This window comes from Oncorhynchus kisutch, linkage group LG23 (assembly GCF_002021735.2).
Source record: "Oncorhynchus kisutch isolate 150728-3 linkage group LG23, Okis_V2, whole genome shotgun sequence".
Lineage (NCBI taxonomy): Eukaryota > Metazoa > Chordata > Actinopteri > Salmoniformes > Salmonidae > Oncorhynchus > Oncorhynchus kisutch.
In genome coordinates, this window is record NC_034196.2 from 32,963,654 (window position 1) to 32,978,732 (window position 15,079).

At 42.2% G+C, this 15,079-nt stretch overlaps 2 protein-coding genes across 2 annotated transcripts; both read left to right on the forward strand.

Annotated features, from left to right (window-relative positions):
- The first annotated feature begins 1,256 nt into the window (after window positions 1-1,256).
- Window positions 1,257-5,498, forward strand: LOC109868545 (dnaJ homolog subfamily B member 5-like). The gene is made up of 4 exons (XM_020458176.2): window positions 1,257-1,480; window positions 2,445-2,700; window positions 3,146-3,714; window positions 4,571-5,498. Exons 1-4 carry the CDS (start codon window positions 1,382-1,384, stop codon window positions 4,802-4,804), a joined length of 1,158 nt encoding a protein of 385 aa, XP_020313765.1. The 5' UTR covers window positions 1,257-1,381; the 3' UTR covers window positions 4,805-5,498.
- Window positions 5,499-12,859: 7,361 nt separating this feature from the next.
- hwa (huluwa) lies at window positions 12,860-15,060 on the forward strand. The gene is made up of 3 exons (XM_020458371.2): window positions 12,860-13,604; window positions 13,696-13,891; window positions 14,500-15,060. The coding sequence occupies exons 1-3, from the start codon at window positions 12,999-13,001 to the stop codon at window positions 14,664-14,666; spliced, it is 969 nt and encodes a 322-aa protein (XP_020313960.2). The 5' UTR covers window positions 12,860-12,998; the 3' UTR covers window positions 14,667-15,060.
- The last annotated feature ends 19 nt before the right edge of the window (window positions 15,061-15,079 follow it).

Sequence of the window (15,079 nt, forward strand, 5' to 3'; positions counted from 1 at the left end):
GCCCCCTCCAGCCATAGTCTCAGTGTGACACGACACATTAATAACTGTGATTTTCTATTCGAGGAGAGAAAAAAAGGCGAGAGAGACAGCGAGCTCTGATTTCCACCAGTCCCAATGTTCCCGTGGGCGGATGGAAGAGTGAGAATACTGTGAATAGAACAGAATGTCCTAATTCGTTGCATTCTAGAACCATCCCTCTCTCTGCTGTAGAAGAGCCCCACTCCAGCCAGAGCCAGTGACGCTCCTGACTCCCCATGTTCAGACCAAATTTGTCTCCATTTCCTGTTGGAGTGAATGGGAGACTCCACTGAAAGATGGAGAATCCATCTCTCCCATTGGCTGTGGTGAGCATCATAGAAGAGGAAACATGGCCATGTATGTCCACTTTTTGTTCCATAACCATAAACTGCTGTACACAACAACACAGGTCCTTACTTCAACTGTACTGGATGTCCACTTATACAATTCATACTGCTAGACAAAACAACACCAAATAAGTCTTGCAGGATACTCAAATGGTTTCTTTGAATCTATCATCAGTCCATTTCTATTCTATACTTTGTTCATATGAAGCACATCTAATCTAACCAGATATCTAACAAACAACAGAACCTAAAATAAACACTTTGTTGTTATGAAGTAGATTGAGAATGCATGATGTCACCATACTGGGATCGTATGTCCTTATCTGTTCCCCTATTAAATATGATAATATAAACCAGTAAGCAGACGCTTTTATCTTAATGGATTTACAGTCATGCATGCACACATTTTAAATAAGGGGGGTCCTGGGAATCGAACCCACTATCCTGGCGTTGCAAGCGCAATCCCCTACCAACTGAGCTTCAGAGTATATATAGTCATATAAATTAGTACTTGACTAGAAAACAATAACGATTAATTTCTCTGATCACATAGCTTCAAGGGATTGTTCAATCCAATGGTCCATGTCAGGGGGATTAAATAGCCTCTAGGGATGTCTATCTGTCAGTCAGTCTTCAGTCGACAACCCTCGACAGCTCTGAGGATTCACCTCACTGGTCGTGACTGTTCCATGAGCTTCTGCTCAGAATTCCGGAAACGAGCCTCAAGAAGGAGAAGGAGGCTGTTACATCCGCGTGATAATGCTGCGAACACCAATGGTCTCTAGGAGAAATCGGTAGGCACGGTATTCCCTCTTGTGCGTATGAAAATGGGCGGGTTTTGGGAAAGCTCAGTCACGCTGCGTGGGTGGTGAGTGTATAGTAAAGGGCTGCGGCGGCGGTATATAGCACAGTCTGCAGTCAGCGGTTCAGTCAACCAACAGCTCAAGCACAGCTAAAACAGCTAAGAAACGTTCAGCACCACAGAACAGCGGACAGCTCCTCAATAAGAGAACACTATGGTTCTGATCTGGACACAGTTTGGAGTGAAAACCAAAAATGTCAAGTGCAAGGTCCGCGTTATGAACAGGAATGACAGCTCGGGCTCTTCGTCAGGGGTAAGTTATATTTTTACAATTGTATTAATTTCAGTAATTTACTGATTGTAATGAATTATATCAATGCTCATTTTACGCATATAGTCATTAATTGTGCCTTATGGTTGTGTCGTTAAAAAGACTGAGTTCAAAGATGTTGCTAATTGCTGAGAATAGTCTTTGAGATTAAGCATAGTGATTTATGTCAAATATTGAATGTTCTTTTCGAACTATAGCCTGTTCAACTTGTATGGGAGCAATGGGTTCCCCAGTATCCTGCAGACAGTGTAGCCTAGTTGAGACAATCAGGGTGCATCCAGGATCTGTGGTAGGAGCTGCAGTCTGCTTCACCATGCTCATACACACGAGCTCCCCCCATATTCACATTGTCTGTATTATAGGTGAGCAAATAAATATCTGAATTTTAGTCGGTAAGACTGAAATGGACATAATTGCATTTGCCATGGGCTAGTTTTAACATAACACTGTTTTCATTGGCTGAATGCAATATTTAATAATACATTGATATTGTGGTCATTTGTATTCATAACACTGACATTTCCAAGTATGTATCTTCTGATATTGGTACAAACTAGCACAGTAGGCTTTCCTGATAATCATTGGTGACTCTGTGCTATTTGTCTTGGTCATTCTCAATCAACTGTTGAATGTCACACCTGCTGGGTGTCATAAAGGTGACAGATGCTTAGCAATGCTTTATCATGGGCATGGCAACGAGAGCACTATCAGGACGGTTTAGAACCCACAGGCCAGGGAATTAGTTATCTTTCTACCACATCTTATCCACCAACTCTGGCTTCATATCTTTTCATTGAGGCACAGTTCAAATCTGACTTTTAGACAAAGGACAAAGTGAATCTATTGGTGGGCGTAATTCAGTCAGGCATTTGTCCTTTTATAAGGGGGTTGACATCTGTAGGCTATAGAGATCTAACGTGTTTCTTCTCTCATCCTGTTTCTCCAGGAGAACCAAAAGGACCAAGAGGTGCCTGTTATGTCCATCAAGCCTATGGGGAAGGATTTCTACAAGGTCCTGGGCGTGGAGACAGACTCCAACGAAGATGAGATCAAGAAGGGATACAGGAAGATGGCCCTAAAGTTTCACCCCGACAAAAATAGCGCCGCTGACGCCGCAGACAAGTTCAAGGAGATCGCAGAAGCTTACGAGATTCTGACCGACCCCAAGAAGAGAGTCATCTATGATCAGTTTGGAGAAGAAGGTGAGAGCCTTTCCTTCCTTCCTTGTAATTTAACCAGCAGTAGCCTAGTAGGGCTCTTTGCCTTTGTCAGTTGAGTAGAAGTAGTTACTATAGCACAGGCAGATGCATTGTTGATGGTAAGCAGCAGTACCTTTGCCAATTGCTGTTGCATCTAGCAAAAAATCTGCAGAACCTGGTCCACCAGAGAGCCAGCCCAACATGTGTGGTGGAGACAACCGCAGGCTGATAAATTATTCAGCCATCCACCAAGAAAATGTTTCTGCAAACTTAAAAAATTGCCAAATGTAAATTTTGTAAGCCCTCCAGAAGTGTTAAACCAAATATACATGAGTAAGAACTTTGTCTCCGAGTGATAAGTAGAATAGAAGATTGGACCAGATGGAAGATCACACATCTTCTGCCTGAGTAAACTGTACTAACTGTCTTTTTTCCTTTTGTGTCTCAGGTCTTAAGAACGGAGGCGGAGTGTCCATGGCAGGCAAGGAGAACAACACCCATCAGTACAGTTACCACGGTGACGCCCATGCCACATTCTCCTCCTTCTTCCAAGGCTCTGACCACTTCGACATCTTCTTCGGGCCCGACGGCGAGGAGGAGCTCTTCAACCCCTTCAGCCGCTTCACCTTCAGCCACGTCGGTGGTTACCACAGTAACTATGGCCCCACTGGCGAGAAGCTTCGGCGCGGACGTCGGCGTCTGCAAGGCATGGCCGTGGTGCACGAACTCCTGGTGACCCTGGAAGAGGTGTTCCTTGGCTGCACCAAGCACATGAAGATCACTCGGCGCCGTCTCAACCCGGACGGCCGCAGCCTGCGCACCGAGGACAAGGTCCTGAACGTGGTGGTAAAGAAGGGGTGGAAGGAAGGTACCAAGATCACCTTCCCCAGAGAGGGCGACGAGACGCCCAACAACATACCCGCCGACGTGGCCTTCGTTCTCAAGGACAAGAAACACCCCCACTACAAGAGGGATGGGTCCCACATTGTGTATACAGCCAAGATCACCCTCAAAGAAGTAAGTTTGTGTTTGTGTGTCAACCCTACATTTATTTGGGTGTATAACACAGTAAGTCTTAGCAGAATTACAGCACTGCCATACTTTTAGTTTAGGTAGGATACATGAAGATTCAAGGCACGGCTGAAGTGTGCCACTTCCATACTTTGGACAATGGCTCAAATTGGTGGCTGTAGAATAGAGAAAACACTGTTCTATTCAGAGCCCCCCCTCAGCTAACCCACCACTGCTCCAACCTTGTCCTTAGCTCAGCTCACAGACCCCCACGAACACACAGTGCAGTGCACCCTGCAGAGAGCAGCAGCTGTAGCTAAATATAGCCTCTGTGTCGGCCGCCCCCTCACACTTCTTTCACTTCGCTCCCTCACTGACTCCTCTGCCAGCCTTTAGCTTCCTCTCGCCCTCTCTCTCTGGCTCACAGTCACTCACTCCCACGTCCTACGCTCCTCAGATTAGTATGAGAGCGTTCACAGACATGGCAGCCTCTTCAAAGAGCTCCTCTCCATCTTCCCATGGCCCACTCAGTCACTCTGTTGAGTACCGACACCCACACGCACAGCCAGAATACAGAGAAGATTACCGGTATGATATTTGTAACACTTATCATTGCATAACAGAGCAAAGCATTGTCTTTAGGGGGTAAATGCTCTACATTCAATTCTGTGATATAACACATTCACATGGAGAATTGCCATGGTTAGGTAAGAGTTTCATACATTCATTCAGAAGTTCCAACTGCAGATAATTTTGGTATGGCGTCTGCTGCATGTACTGTATTATGTAACCAAAGGCTCTCAACATAAAACAAGGAACCGGAAAACTAACAAATTCGATCTTCCTCTCTGTTTCCTTCCAGGCTCTATGTGGATGCACAGTCAACGTCCCCACCCTAGACAACAGGACGATGCCGCTGCCGTGCAGTGATGTCATCAAGCCCGGCGGCATCCGGCGGCTGAGGGGCGAGGGCCTGCCTCACGCCAAGACCCCCTCCACACGTGGCGACCTGGTGGTGGAATTCCAGGTCGCCTTCCCTGACAGGATCCCTCCCCAGTCCAAAGAGATCATCAAACACAGCCTTGCTGGGTGCTAATGGGCTAACGTCCTAGCATGCTATTGTGCTAACGACCTACTGTTTGAGCCAATAAAATCACAGCCTTGCCAGGTGCTGTGATAATCCAGCACAGCTTCTCCCTGTGCTCGGTTTAGAGACAATGGCAGAGGGCACCGGAGAGGGTCAGATGGAAGCTTTTTTGATTATAGGCACTTTTCATAAGCATATTTAACAGATACAATGCCACAAGTAGAAAGGTTTACAGTTTAACTGGCAAATTGACTCCTGAGTGTCTGGGCACATCTACTGACTTTCTCTTGAATGAAAAGGGAATAGGTACTGTTACTGTGTATACTGCTTGCCTATATCAGGAACTTGGTATTCCAATCGAGTCATTTGACTTATTACAGAAACCTGAGGTAGTTGATAGTCACGTGACAAAATGATTCTACCACTTGTAGGCTATGGTTGTATGGTTTTCATATGACTGCACCTTTACATTGATTTATTACAATAACAAATATGTACTTGTGTACAAGAGTGTACTTGTGTACAAAAATATTTATAACTTTGTCTCTAAAAGAGATTCCTCTGTCAAATGTTCAACTGAATCATTTGAAATGTTTGTGTATATATGTGCTTTAACTTATACCAGATGTTAATGTATTATTCGAAATTGACAAATGGACACAAAGAAAAGCATGTTAAATAAATGAAAATAGCAGAATTTTAACTCATGGTGTTGGTGTTATTATCGTATAAAATGTGCAGCAGCGGTCATGAATGACAATTCATGCAGAGCATGTCCATATTGCCACAGGCAATGCTGAACACAAACAATCTGAATATGGATGCAGAAGTTGGAGCAAGACAAAGTCTCCTCCCACAAAATCATGGAAGACCAATGAGGCCTGAGAGCTATCTGACTACATCCAAGTGCAGATCAAGCGGTTGACCCAAAAATAAAAAGTGAATGAATTAATGAAATTTCATTTTCTTGTTAAATCACCAATTGGCAATCCATCCCTTGTGGGATTAACTGACACAAACACACATTACAATAATTCACTGTGGTAATTAAATGACAATTCTTCATCCAGTGTTCTCTGCATTGCGCATTGCATAAAGAGTGAAGAAATGTAAGTTAAAAATCTATACATAATAGTAAATAAAGGTTATCCAAACAATAATTATATTCCTAGAGCAGTAAAAGGATATCCATACATCCATACATCCATACATACATCCATACATCCATACATCCATACATACATCCATACATCCATACATACATCCATACATCCATACATACATGCATACATACATCCATACATACATCCATACATCCATACATCCATACATGCAAACATACATCCATACATACATCCATACATCCATCCATACATCCATACATCCATCCATACATCCATACATCCATACATACATCCATCCATCCATCCATCCATACATACATCCATACATCCATACATCCATACATCCATACATCCATACATACATGCATACATACATCCATACATCCATACATACAGATAAAAACAGAAAAAAAGAAACAGAAGGCATTTGAACCCAGTCTGGAACAAAGAGAAGATTCATATGGGAGACAAGCCTCTACACCATCTATATACACACACGTGTCATTTACCACATAGAAGATTCATATGGGAGACAAGCCTCTACACCATCTATATACACACGTGTCATTTACCACATAGAAGATTCATATGGGAGACAAGCCTCTACACCATCTATATACACACGTGTCATTTACCACATAGAAGATTCATATGGGAGACAAGCCTCTACACCATCTATATACACACGTGTCATTTACCACATAGAAGATTCATATGGGAGACAAGCCTCTACACCATCTATATACACACGTGTCATTTACCACATAGAAGATTCATATGGGAGACAAGCCTCTACACCATCTATATACACACGTGTCATTTACCACATAGAAGATTCATATGGGAGACAAGCCTCTACACCATCTATATACACACGTGTCATTTACCACATAGAAGATTCATATGGGAGACAAGCCTCTACACCATCTATATACACACGTGCCATTTACCACATAGAAGATTCATATGGGAGACAAGCCTCTACACCATCTATATACACACGTGTCATTTACCACATAGAAGATTCATATGGGAGACAAGCCTCTACACCATCTATATACACACGTGTCATTTACCACATAGAAGATTCATATGGGAGACAAGCCTCTACACCATCTATATACACACGTGCCATTTACCACATAGAAGATTCATATGGGAGACAAGCCTCTACACCATCTATATACACACGTGTCATTTACCACATAGAAGATTCATATGGGAGACAAGCCTCTACACCATCTATATACACACGTGTCATTTACCACATAGAAGATTCATATGGGAGACAAGCCTCTACACCATCTATATACACACGTGTCATTTACCACATAGAAGATTCATATGGGAGACAAGCCTCTACACCATCTATATACACACGTGTCATTTACCACATAGAAGATTCATATGGGAGACAAGCCTCTACACCATCTATATACACACGTGTCATTTACCACATAGAAGATTCATATGGGAGACAAGCCTCTACACCATCTATATACACACGTGTCATTTACCACATAGAAGATTCATATGGGAGACAAGCCTCTACACCATCTATATACACACGTGCCATTTACCACATAGAAGATTCATATGGGAGACAAGCCTCTACACCATCTATATACACACGTGTCATTTACCACATAGAAGATTCATATGGGAGACAAGCCTCTACACCATCTATATACACACGTGTCATTTACCACATAGAAGATTCATATGGGAGACAAGCCTCTACACCATCTATATACACACGTGCCATTTACCACATAGAATATTCATATGGGAGACAAGCCTCTACACCATCTATATACACACGTGCCATTTACCACATAGAAGATTCATATGGGAGACAAGCCTCTACACCATCTATATACACACGTGTCATTTACCACATAGAAGATTCATATGGGAGACAAGCCTCTACACCATCTATATACACACGTGTCATTTACCACATAGAAGATTCATATGGGAGACAAGCCTCTACACCATCTATATACACACGTGCCATTTACCACATAGAAGATTCATATGGGAGACAAGCCTCTACACCATCTATATACACACGTGTCATTTACCACATAGAAGATTCATATGGGAGACAAGCCTCTACACCATCTATATACACACGTGTCATTTACCACATAGAAGATTCATATGGGAGACAAGCCTCTACACCATCTATATACACACGTGCCATTTACCACATAGAAGATTCATATGGGAGACAAGCCTCTACACCATCTATATACACACGTGTCATTTACCACATAGAAGATTCATATGGGAGACAAGCCTCTACACCATCTATATACACACGTGTCATTTACCACATAGAAGATTCATATGGGAGACAAGCCTCTACACCATCTATATACACACGTGCCATTTACCACATAGAAGATTCATATGGGAGACAAGCCTCTACACCATCTATATACACACGTGTCATTTACCACATAGAAGATTCATATGGGAGACAAGCCTCTACACCATCTATATACACACATACCATTTACCACATAGAAGATTCATATGGGAGACAAGCCTCTACACCATCTATATACACACGTGTCATTTACCACATAGAAGATTCATTTGGGAGACAAGCCTCTACACCATCTATATACACACGTGTCATTTACCACATAGAAGATTCATATGGGAGACAAGCCTCTACACCATCTATATACACACGTGTCATTTACCACATAGAAGATTCATATGGGAGACAAGCCTCTACACCATCTATATACACACGTGTCTTTTACCACATAGAAGATTCATATGGGAGACAAGCCTCTACACCATCTATATACACACGTGTCATTTACCACATAGAAGATTCATATGGGAGACAAGCCTCTACACCATCTATATACACACGTGTCATTTACCACATAGAAGATTCATATGGGAGACAAGCCTCTACACCATCTATATACACACGTGTCATTTACCACATAGAAGATTCATATGGGAGACAAGCCTCTACACCATCTATATACACACGTGTCATTTACCACATAGAAGATTCATATGGGAGACAAGCCTCTACACCATCTATATACACACGTGTCATTTACCACATAGAAGATTCATATGGGAGACAAGCCTATACACCATCTATATACACACGTGCCATTTACCACATAGAAGATTCATATGGGAGACAAGCCTCTACACCATCTATATACACACGTGCCATTTACCACATAGAAGATTCATATGGGAGACAAGCCTCTACACCATCTATATACACACGTGTCATTTACCACATAGAAGATTCATATGGGAGACAAGCCTCTACACCATCTATATACACACGTGTCATTTACCACATAGAAGATTCATATGGGAGACAAGCCTCTACACCATCTATATACACACGTGTCATTTACCACATAGAAGATTCATATGGGAGACAAGCCTCTACACCATCTATATACACACGTGTCATTTACCACATAGAAGATTCATATGGGAGACAAGCCTCTACACCATCTATATACACACGTGTCATTTACCACATAGAAGATTCATATGGGAGACAAGCCTCTACACCATCTATATACACACGTGTCATTTACCACATAGAAGATTCATTTGGGAGACAAGCCTCTACACCATCTATATACACACGTGTCATTTACCACATAGAAGATTCATATGGGAGACAAGCCTCTACACCATCTATATACACACGTGTCATTTACCACATAGAAGATTCATATGGGAGACAAGCCTCTACACCATCTATATACACACGTGTCATTTACCACATAGAAGATTCATATGGGAGACAAGCCTCTACACCATCTATATACACACGTGTCATTTACCACATAGAAGATTCATATGGGAGACAAGCCTCTACACCATCTATATACACACGTGTCATTTACCACATAGAAGATTCATATGGGAGACAAGCCTCTACACCATCTATATACACACGTGTCATTTACCACATAGAAGATTCATATGGGAGACAAGCCTCTACACCATCTATATACACACGTGTCATTTACCACATAGAAGATTCATATGGGAGACAAGCCTCTACACCATCTATATACACACGTGTCATTTACCACATAGAAGATTCATATGGGAGACAAGCCTATACACCATCTATATACACACGTGCCATTTACCACATAGAAGATTCATATGGGAGACAAGCCTCTACACCATCTATATACACACGTGCCATTTACCACATAGAAGCTAAATAGTTGTACAATTTAATTAGAAGTAGCCCTTTTTCTTTTATTCCAGGCTTTGTCTAAATATTCTGCAAAAAACATTTGTTTCTCCTCATCGCTCAGTCACATAATGCCAGGGTATATCTGGTGTGCTTTCTGGAATAAGTGTATATCGTGCTAGAAAGGATTACTGTGGTAAACTGTTGCAGATCCTCAGTGGTTGCAGTAGGTTTTGAGCAGTACTGTACTGCAAAACTTCACAATGTTTAACGATAAAATTGAATCAAATGTATTTTTTAGGAACTCAGTCGAGGTCTCAACTTACTGAGAGTAAGAATAGTAAAATACAACCGGTGTGATTTTAGAAATGTGGATGTGCATCAGCAGTTCCTCTCTTGTTAGGGAGGTCACTCAATTAGCTAACAATTAACCATATATATATTTTAATGGTAGTTAATCTAGCCAGTTATCCTGGCTGAATACCGACCAGTTGGCCCAGCATCATCAGGGTTAGGCCGTCAGGGATCACTTTGTCCCAATAAAAATGTGAAATAAACTATTGTACACACCTAGTAAGTCAAGGGTTTTTATTTATTTTTTGTATTTTCTACATTGTAGAATAGTGAAGACATGAAAACGAATAAATAACACATGGAATCATGTAATAACCAAAAGTGTTAAACAAATCAAAATATATTTTAGATTCTTCAAAGTAGCCACCCTTTGCCTTGATGGCAGCTTTGCACACACTTGGCATTCACTCAACCAACTTCACCTGGAATCAATCAATTCATTTATAAAGCCCTTTTTACATCAGCCAATGTCATAACGTGCTGTACGGAAACCGGGCCAAAATCCCCAAACAGCACAGTGGCTAGGAAAAACTCCCTAGAAAGTCTGGAACCTAGGAAGAAACCTAGAGAGGAACCAGGCTCTGAGGGGTGGCCAGTCCTCTTCTGGCTGTGCCGGGTGGAGATAATAACAGTACATGGCCAATATGTTCAAACGTTCATAGACGACCAGCAGGGTCAGATAATAATAAGTTGAAACTGGAGCAGCAGCACGAGCAGGTGGACTTGAGGACAGCAAGGGGACTGAGGACAGGAATGCGTCATCAGGTCAGGTAGTTTTGAGGCATGGTCCTAGGGCTTAGGCCCTCCGAGAGAAGACAGGATAAATACTCCATATATAACAGACTGACCCTAGCCCCCCAACACAAACTATTGCAGCATAAATACTGGAGGCTGAGACATGATGGGTTGGGAAACACTGGCCCCATCCGACGATAACCCCGGACAGGGCCAAACAGGCAGGATATAACCCCACCCACTTTGCCAAAGCACATCCCCCACACCACTAGAGGGATATCTTCAACTACCAACTTACTACCCTGAGACAAGGCCGAGTATAAGCCCATGAAGATCTCCCCCATGGCATGAACCATAGGTGGGCGCCAACCCGGACAGGATGATCACATCAGTGACTCAACCCACTCAAGTGACACACCCCTCCTAGGGATGGCATGGAAGAGCACCAGTAAGCCAGCGACTCAGCCCCCGTAATAGCGTTTCCAAAAGTCTTGGAGGAGTTCTCACATATGCTGAGCACTTGTTGGCTGCTTTTCCTTCACTCTAATGTCCAACTCATCCCAAATGGGTTGAAGTCAGGTGATTGTGGAGGCCAGGTCATCTGATGCAGCATCATCGCTCTCCTTGGTCAAATAGCCCCTACACAGCCTGGAGGTGTGATGGGTCATTGTCCTGTTGAAAAACAAATTATAGTCTCACTAAGCGTAAACCAGATGGGATAGCGTATTGCTGCAGAATGCTGTGGTAGTCATGCTGGTTAAGTGTGCCTTGAATTTTAAATAAATCACTGACAGTGTTACCACACCTCCTCCCCCATGCTTCACAGTGCAAACCACACATGTGAATATCACTCTACTCTGCATCTCAGAAAGACACGGCGGTTGGAACCAAAAATCTCAAATTTGGACTCATCAGGCCAAAGGACAGATTTCCACTGGTCTAATGTCCATTGTTCATATTTCTTGGCCCAAGCAAGTCCCTTCTTATTGGTGTCCTTAAGTAGTGGTTTCTTTGCAGCAATTCAACCATGAAGGACTGATTTGCACAGTCTCCTCTGAACAGTTGATGGTGAGATGTGTCTGTTACTTGAACTCTGAAGCATTTATTTGGGCTGCAATTTCTCAGGCTGGTAACTAATGAATTTATCCTCTGCAGCAGAGGTAACTCTGGGTCTTCTTTTCCTGTGGCGGTCCTCATGAGAGCCAGTTTCATCATAGTGCTTGGTTTCTGAAACTGCACTTGAAGAAACTTTAAAAGTTCTTTCAATTTTCAAAATTGACTGACCTTCATGTCTTAAAGTAATGATGGACTGTTGTTTCTCTTTGCTTATTTGAGCTGTTCTTTCCAAAATATGAACTTGGTCTTTTGCCAAATGGGCTATCTTCTGTATAACACCTTGTCACAACACAACTGATTGTCTCAAACATTTTCGAGTAGGCCTCCGTTTGGTTGTCTATATGTCTATATATTCGACTGTGGGCAAATAGTTAATTTTGGGAGTAAAATATGCTCATTTAAATGCAGAGATGTATTGTGGTGACACGAACAAATTGGATAGATCTTGAAGCAGAAAATCTAAGAGACCATAGACACAGGGTTGGCCAAGCACAAAATCCAAGCACTCATTGTGCAGAGTTCAAACGCAGGAGAGTGAAATTGATTGGTGCCACAAAACACCTGCGTGCTCACAGAAAATAACCAATTAGGATAAGTAATTTTGAACAAACTCACAAATCTTGTGTTCTGGAATTGGATCCTATAAACTATTTGTTATGAAATGTCGCAAATAGGCCCATCAACACCACCCTCAAATCGGAGTGATGGTTTGCCAATTACCAGTTTAACGCTACTTATTATTCTACTCTTACCGTGTGTGGTTCTTCTGTTGTTGTTGAACTGTTTGTTTCTGGGTTACAAATTACACATTTGTTCAAAGAAGAACAGAAAAAGACAACGAGAGGACTACGAGAGTATGTTACAGTCTACTCTGTCGATGCGCCAGAGAATGACCAGAATATCCGAGACGCCATTGTTGCCAAATCAAGATGGGAAAGGGGATTACATCTCGGTTGCAGAGACAATTCGGGCACAGCCCTCGAACGCTTCAAGAACTTCGTCAAAGGAGAGGGCAGCAGTGGACCAGAGAATCCGATTCATCCGGCCGGACGGGGCCACAGGCGGTGGCTTGGAGTCTCTGAGGACGCAGAGCACCATATTGGCCACCTCCAGGGTCGACCAGACGCGTAGGTCACGAATGTACAGTAGGAACAAAATGAACTGGCGCAGAAGCGCCCCTGTCCTACCGCAGTCAAGTGATTCAGAGGTAGAACGGCCTAACCTTGTACCACCCAACTCGCCTGCGCTAAATAATCCACACTCAACGGTTAGTTCGTGGTTTCTAGCCTAAAGTTAGTTTGTAACCCTTGAAGTCTGTCTTGGATACACGTGATGAATGACTGTTTTTACGCACGCAGGTAACATCTGACCAGAGGCCCATGCGTCGGTGCAGCACCATGGAGCTATTGAACAACATAGAACACCAGTTTGATATGGTCGACTTCGAATGCGAATATACCAGTAACATACCTCCAGAGATGTCATGCTTTGTTGTATCTGACAACTATTCCACCATGGGCCCTGGATTGGACAGCGACTTTGGAGCAAGCGCCGGTGAGCTATCATTAGGCCTACTAGAACATAGCGGTTTTACATTTACAGAAGTATGAATATCAAATGTTCTCCACCATTAGAAAGCGATGGCCTTTCACAGCCTACCTACAGTGGTGTACAAATACTTTAAAGTGCTACTTAAGTCGTTTTTTGGGCTATTTGACTTTTACTTCACTACATTTCTAAATAAGTGTACTTTTTACTCCATACATTTTCCCTGACACCCAAAAGTAGGCTACTCCTTACATTTTGAACGCTTAACACGACACGAAATGGTCCAATTCACGCACTTAATGTATCAAGAGAACATCCCTGTCATCCCTGCCTCTGACGGACTCGCTAAACACGTTTCGTTTGTAAATTGTCTTGCTATCCCTGTAATAAAAGGGGGGGGGCATCCGGTTTGCATAATTTTAAAGCATTTAAAATGATTTATACTTTTACTTTTGACGCTTAAGTATATTTAAAACCAAATACTTTTACTCAAGTATTTTTCTTGGTGTCTTTTACTAGTCATTTTCTATTAAGGTATCATTACTTTTACTCATGTATGACAATTTGATACTTTTTCCATCACTGCCAAGCTGATTACGCAAACGCTTCTCCAGGTGTCTCGCTCCGGATTTTATCCGCGGACAGCGACGGTCTCAACAACGGTGTGTGGGACTCCGGAATGGAATGGGACTATTACGACCCGTGCTATGTGAGGGAGAAAAACATACCCAAACAGAAACATCACATGCCTGCATTGCATACCAAGCATTATTGGGTATGATGCCAGAGAACATGAAATATTTTAATATTAGGCTACATATTTTTCTCCAAATATTTAATTCTAAAAAGCGCACTAACACAGATTATCACTTTTTCCATTTAGCCAAAAGTAACTGCCCCCCCCCCACACACACACACCAGTTTTGTAAAGAACTGCACTCACTTTTGTAAATCACACATTTATTCTCATTAAACTATGTATATTCATTGTCCAAGACACTTCTACTATTCACATTGATTGTTACACTTGAATAAGCACATTTATTATATGCACTAAAATTGCTTGAACATTTGATTTCATCCACTACTAAAGTTGTCAATAAAGATTGTATTGCAAGCAATACATATTTCCCAAAAATAATTGATTGGTTTCATGGTTGAAGTTTATTCCCTTTTCAAAGATCTGTACAAATT

What these genes read in the sequence shown, in the direction of transcription:
- hwa (XM_020458371.2), top strand. Translation starts at nt 12,999, where the DNA reads ATGTCGCAAATAGGCCCATCAACACCACCCTCAAATCGGAGTGATGGT. An exon ending in TAAATAATCCACACTCAACG is followed by an intron (nt 13,605 to 13,695) that starts GTTAGTTCGTGG and finishes TTACGCACGCAG; the next exon opens with GTAACATCTGACCAGAGGCC. An exon ending in CGACTTTGGAGCAAGCGCCG is followed by an intron (nt 13,892 to 14,499) that starts GTGAGCTATCAT and finishes ACGCTTCTCCAG; the next exon opens with GTGTCTCGCTCCGGATTTTA.
- LOC109868545 (XM_020458176.2), top strand. Translation starts at nt 1,382, where the DNA reads ATGGTTCTGATCTGGACACAGTTTGGAGTGAAAACCAAAAATGTCAAG. An exon ending in GCTCGGGCTCTTCGTCAGGG is followed by an intron (nt 1,481 to 2,444) that starts GTAAGTTATATT and finishes CTGTTTCTCCAG; the next exon opens with GAGAACCAAAAGGACCAAGA. An exon ending in CCAAGATCACCCTCAAAGAA is followed by an intron (nt 3,715 to 4,570) that starts GTAAGTTTGTGT and finishes GTTTCCTTCCAG; the next exon opens with GCTCTATGTGGATGCACAGT.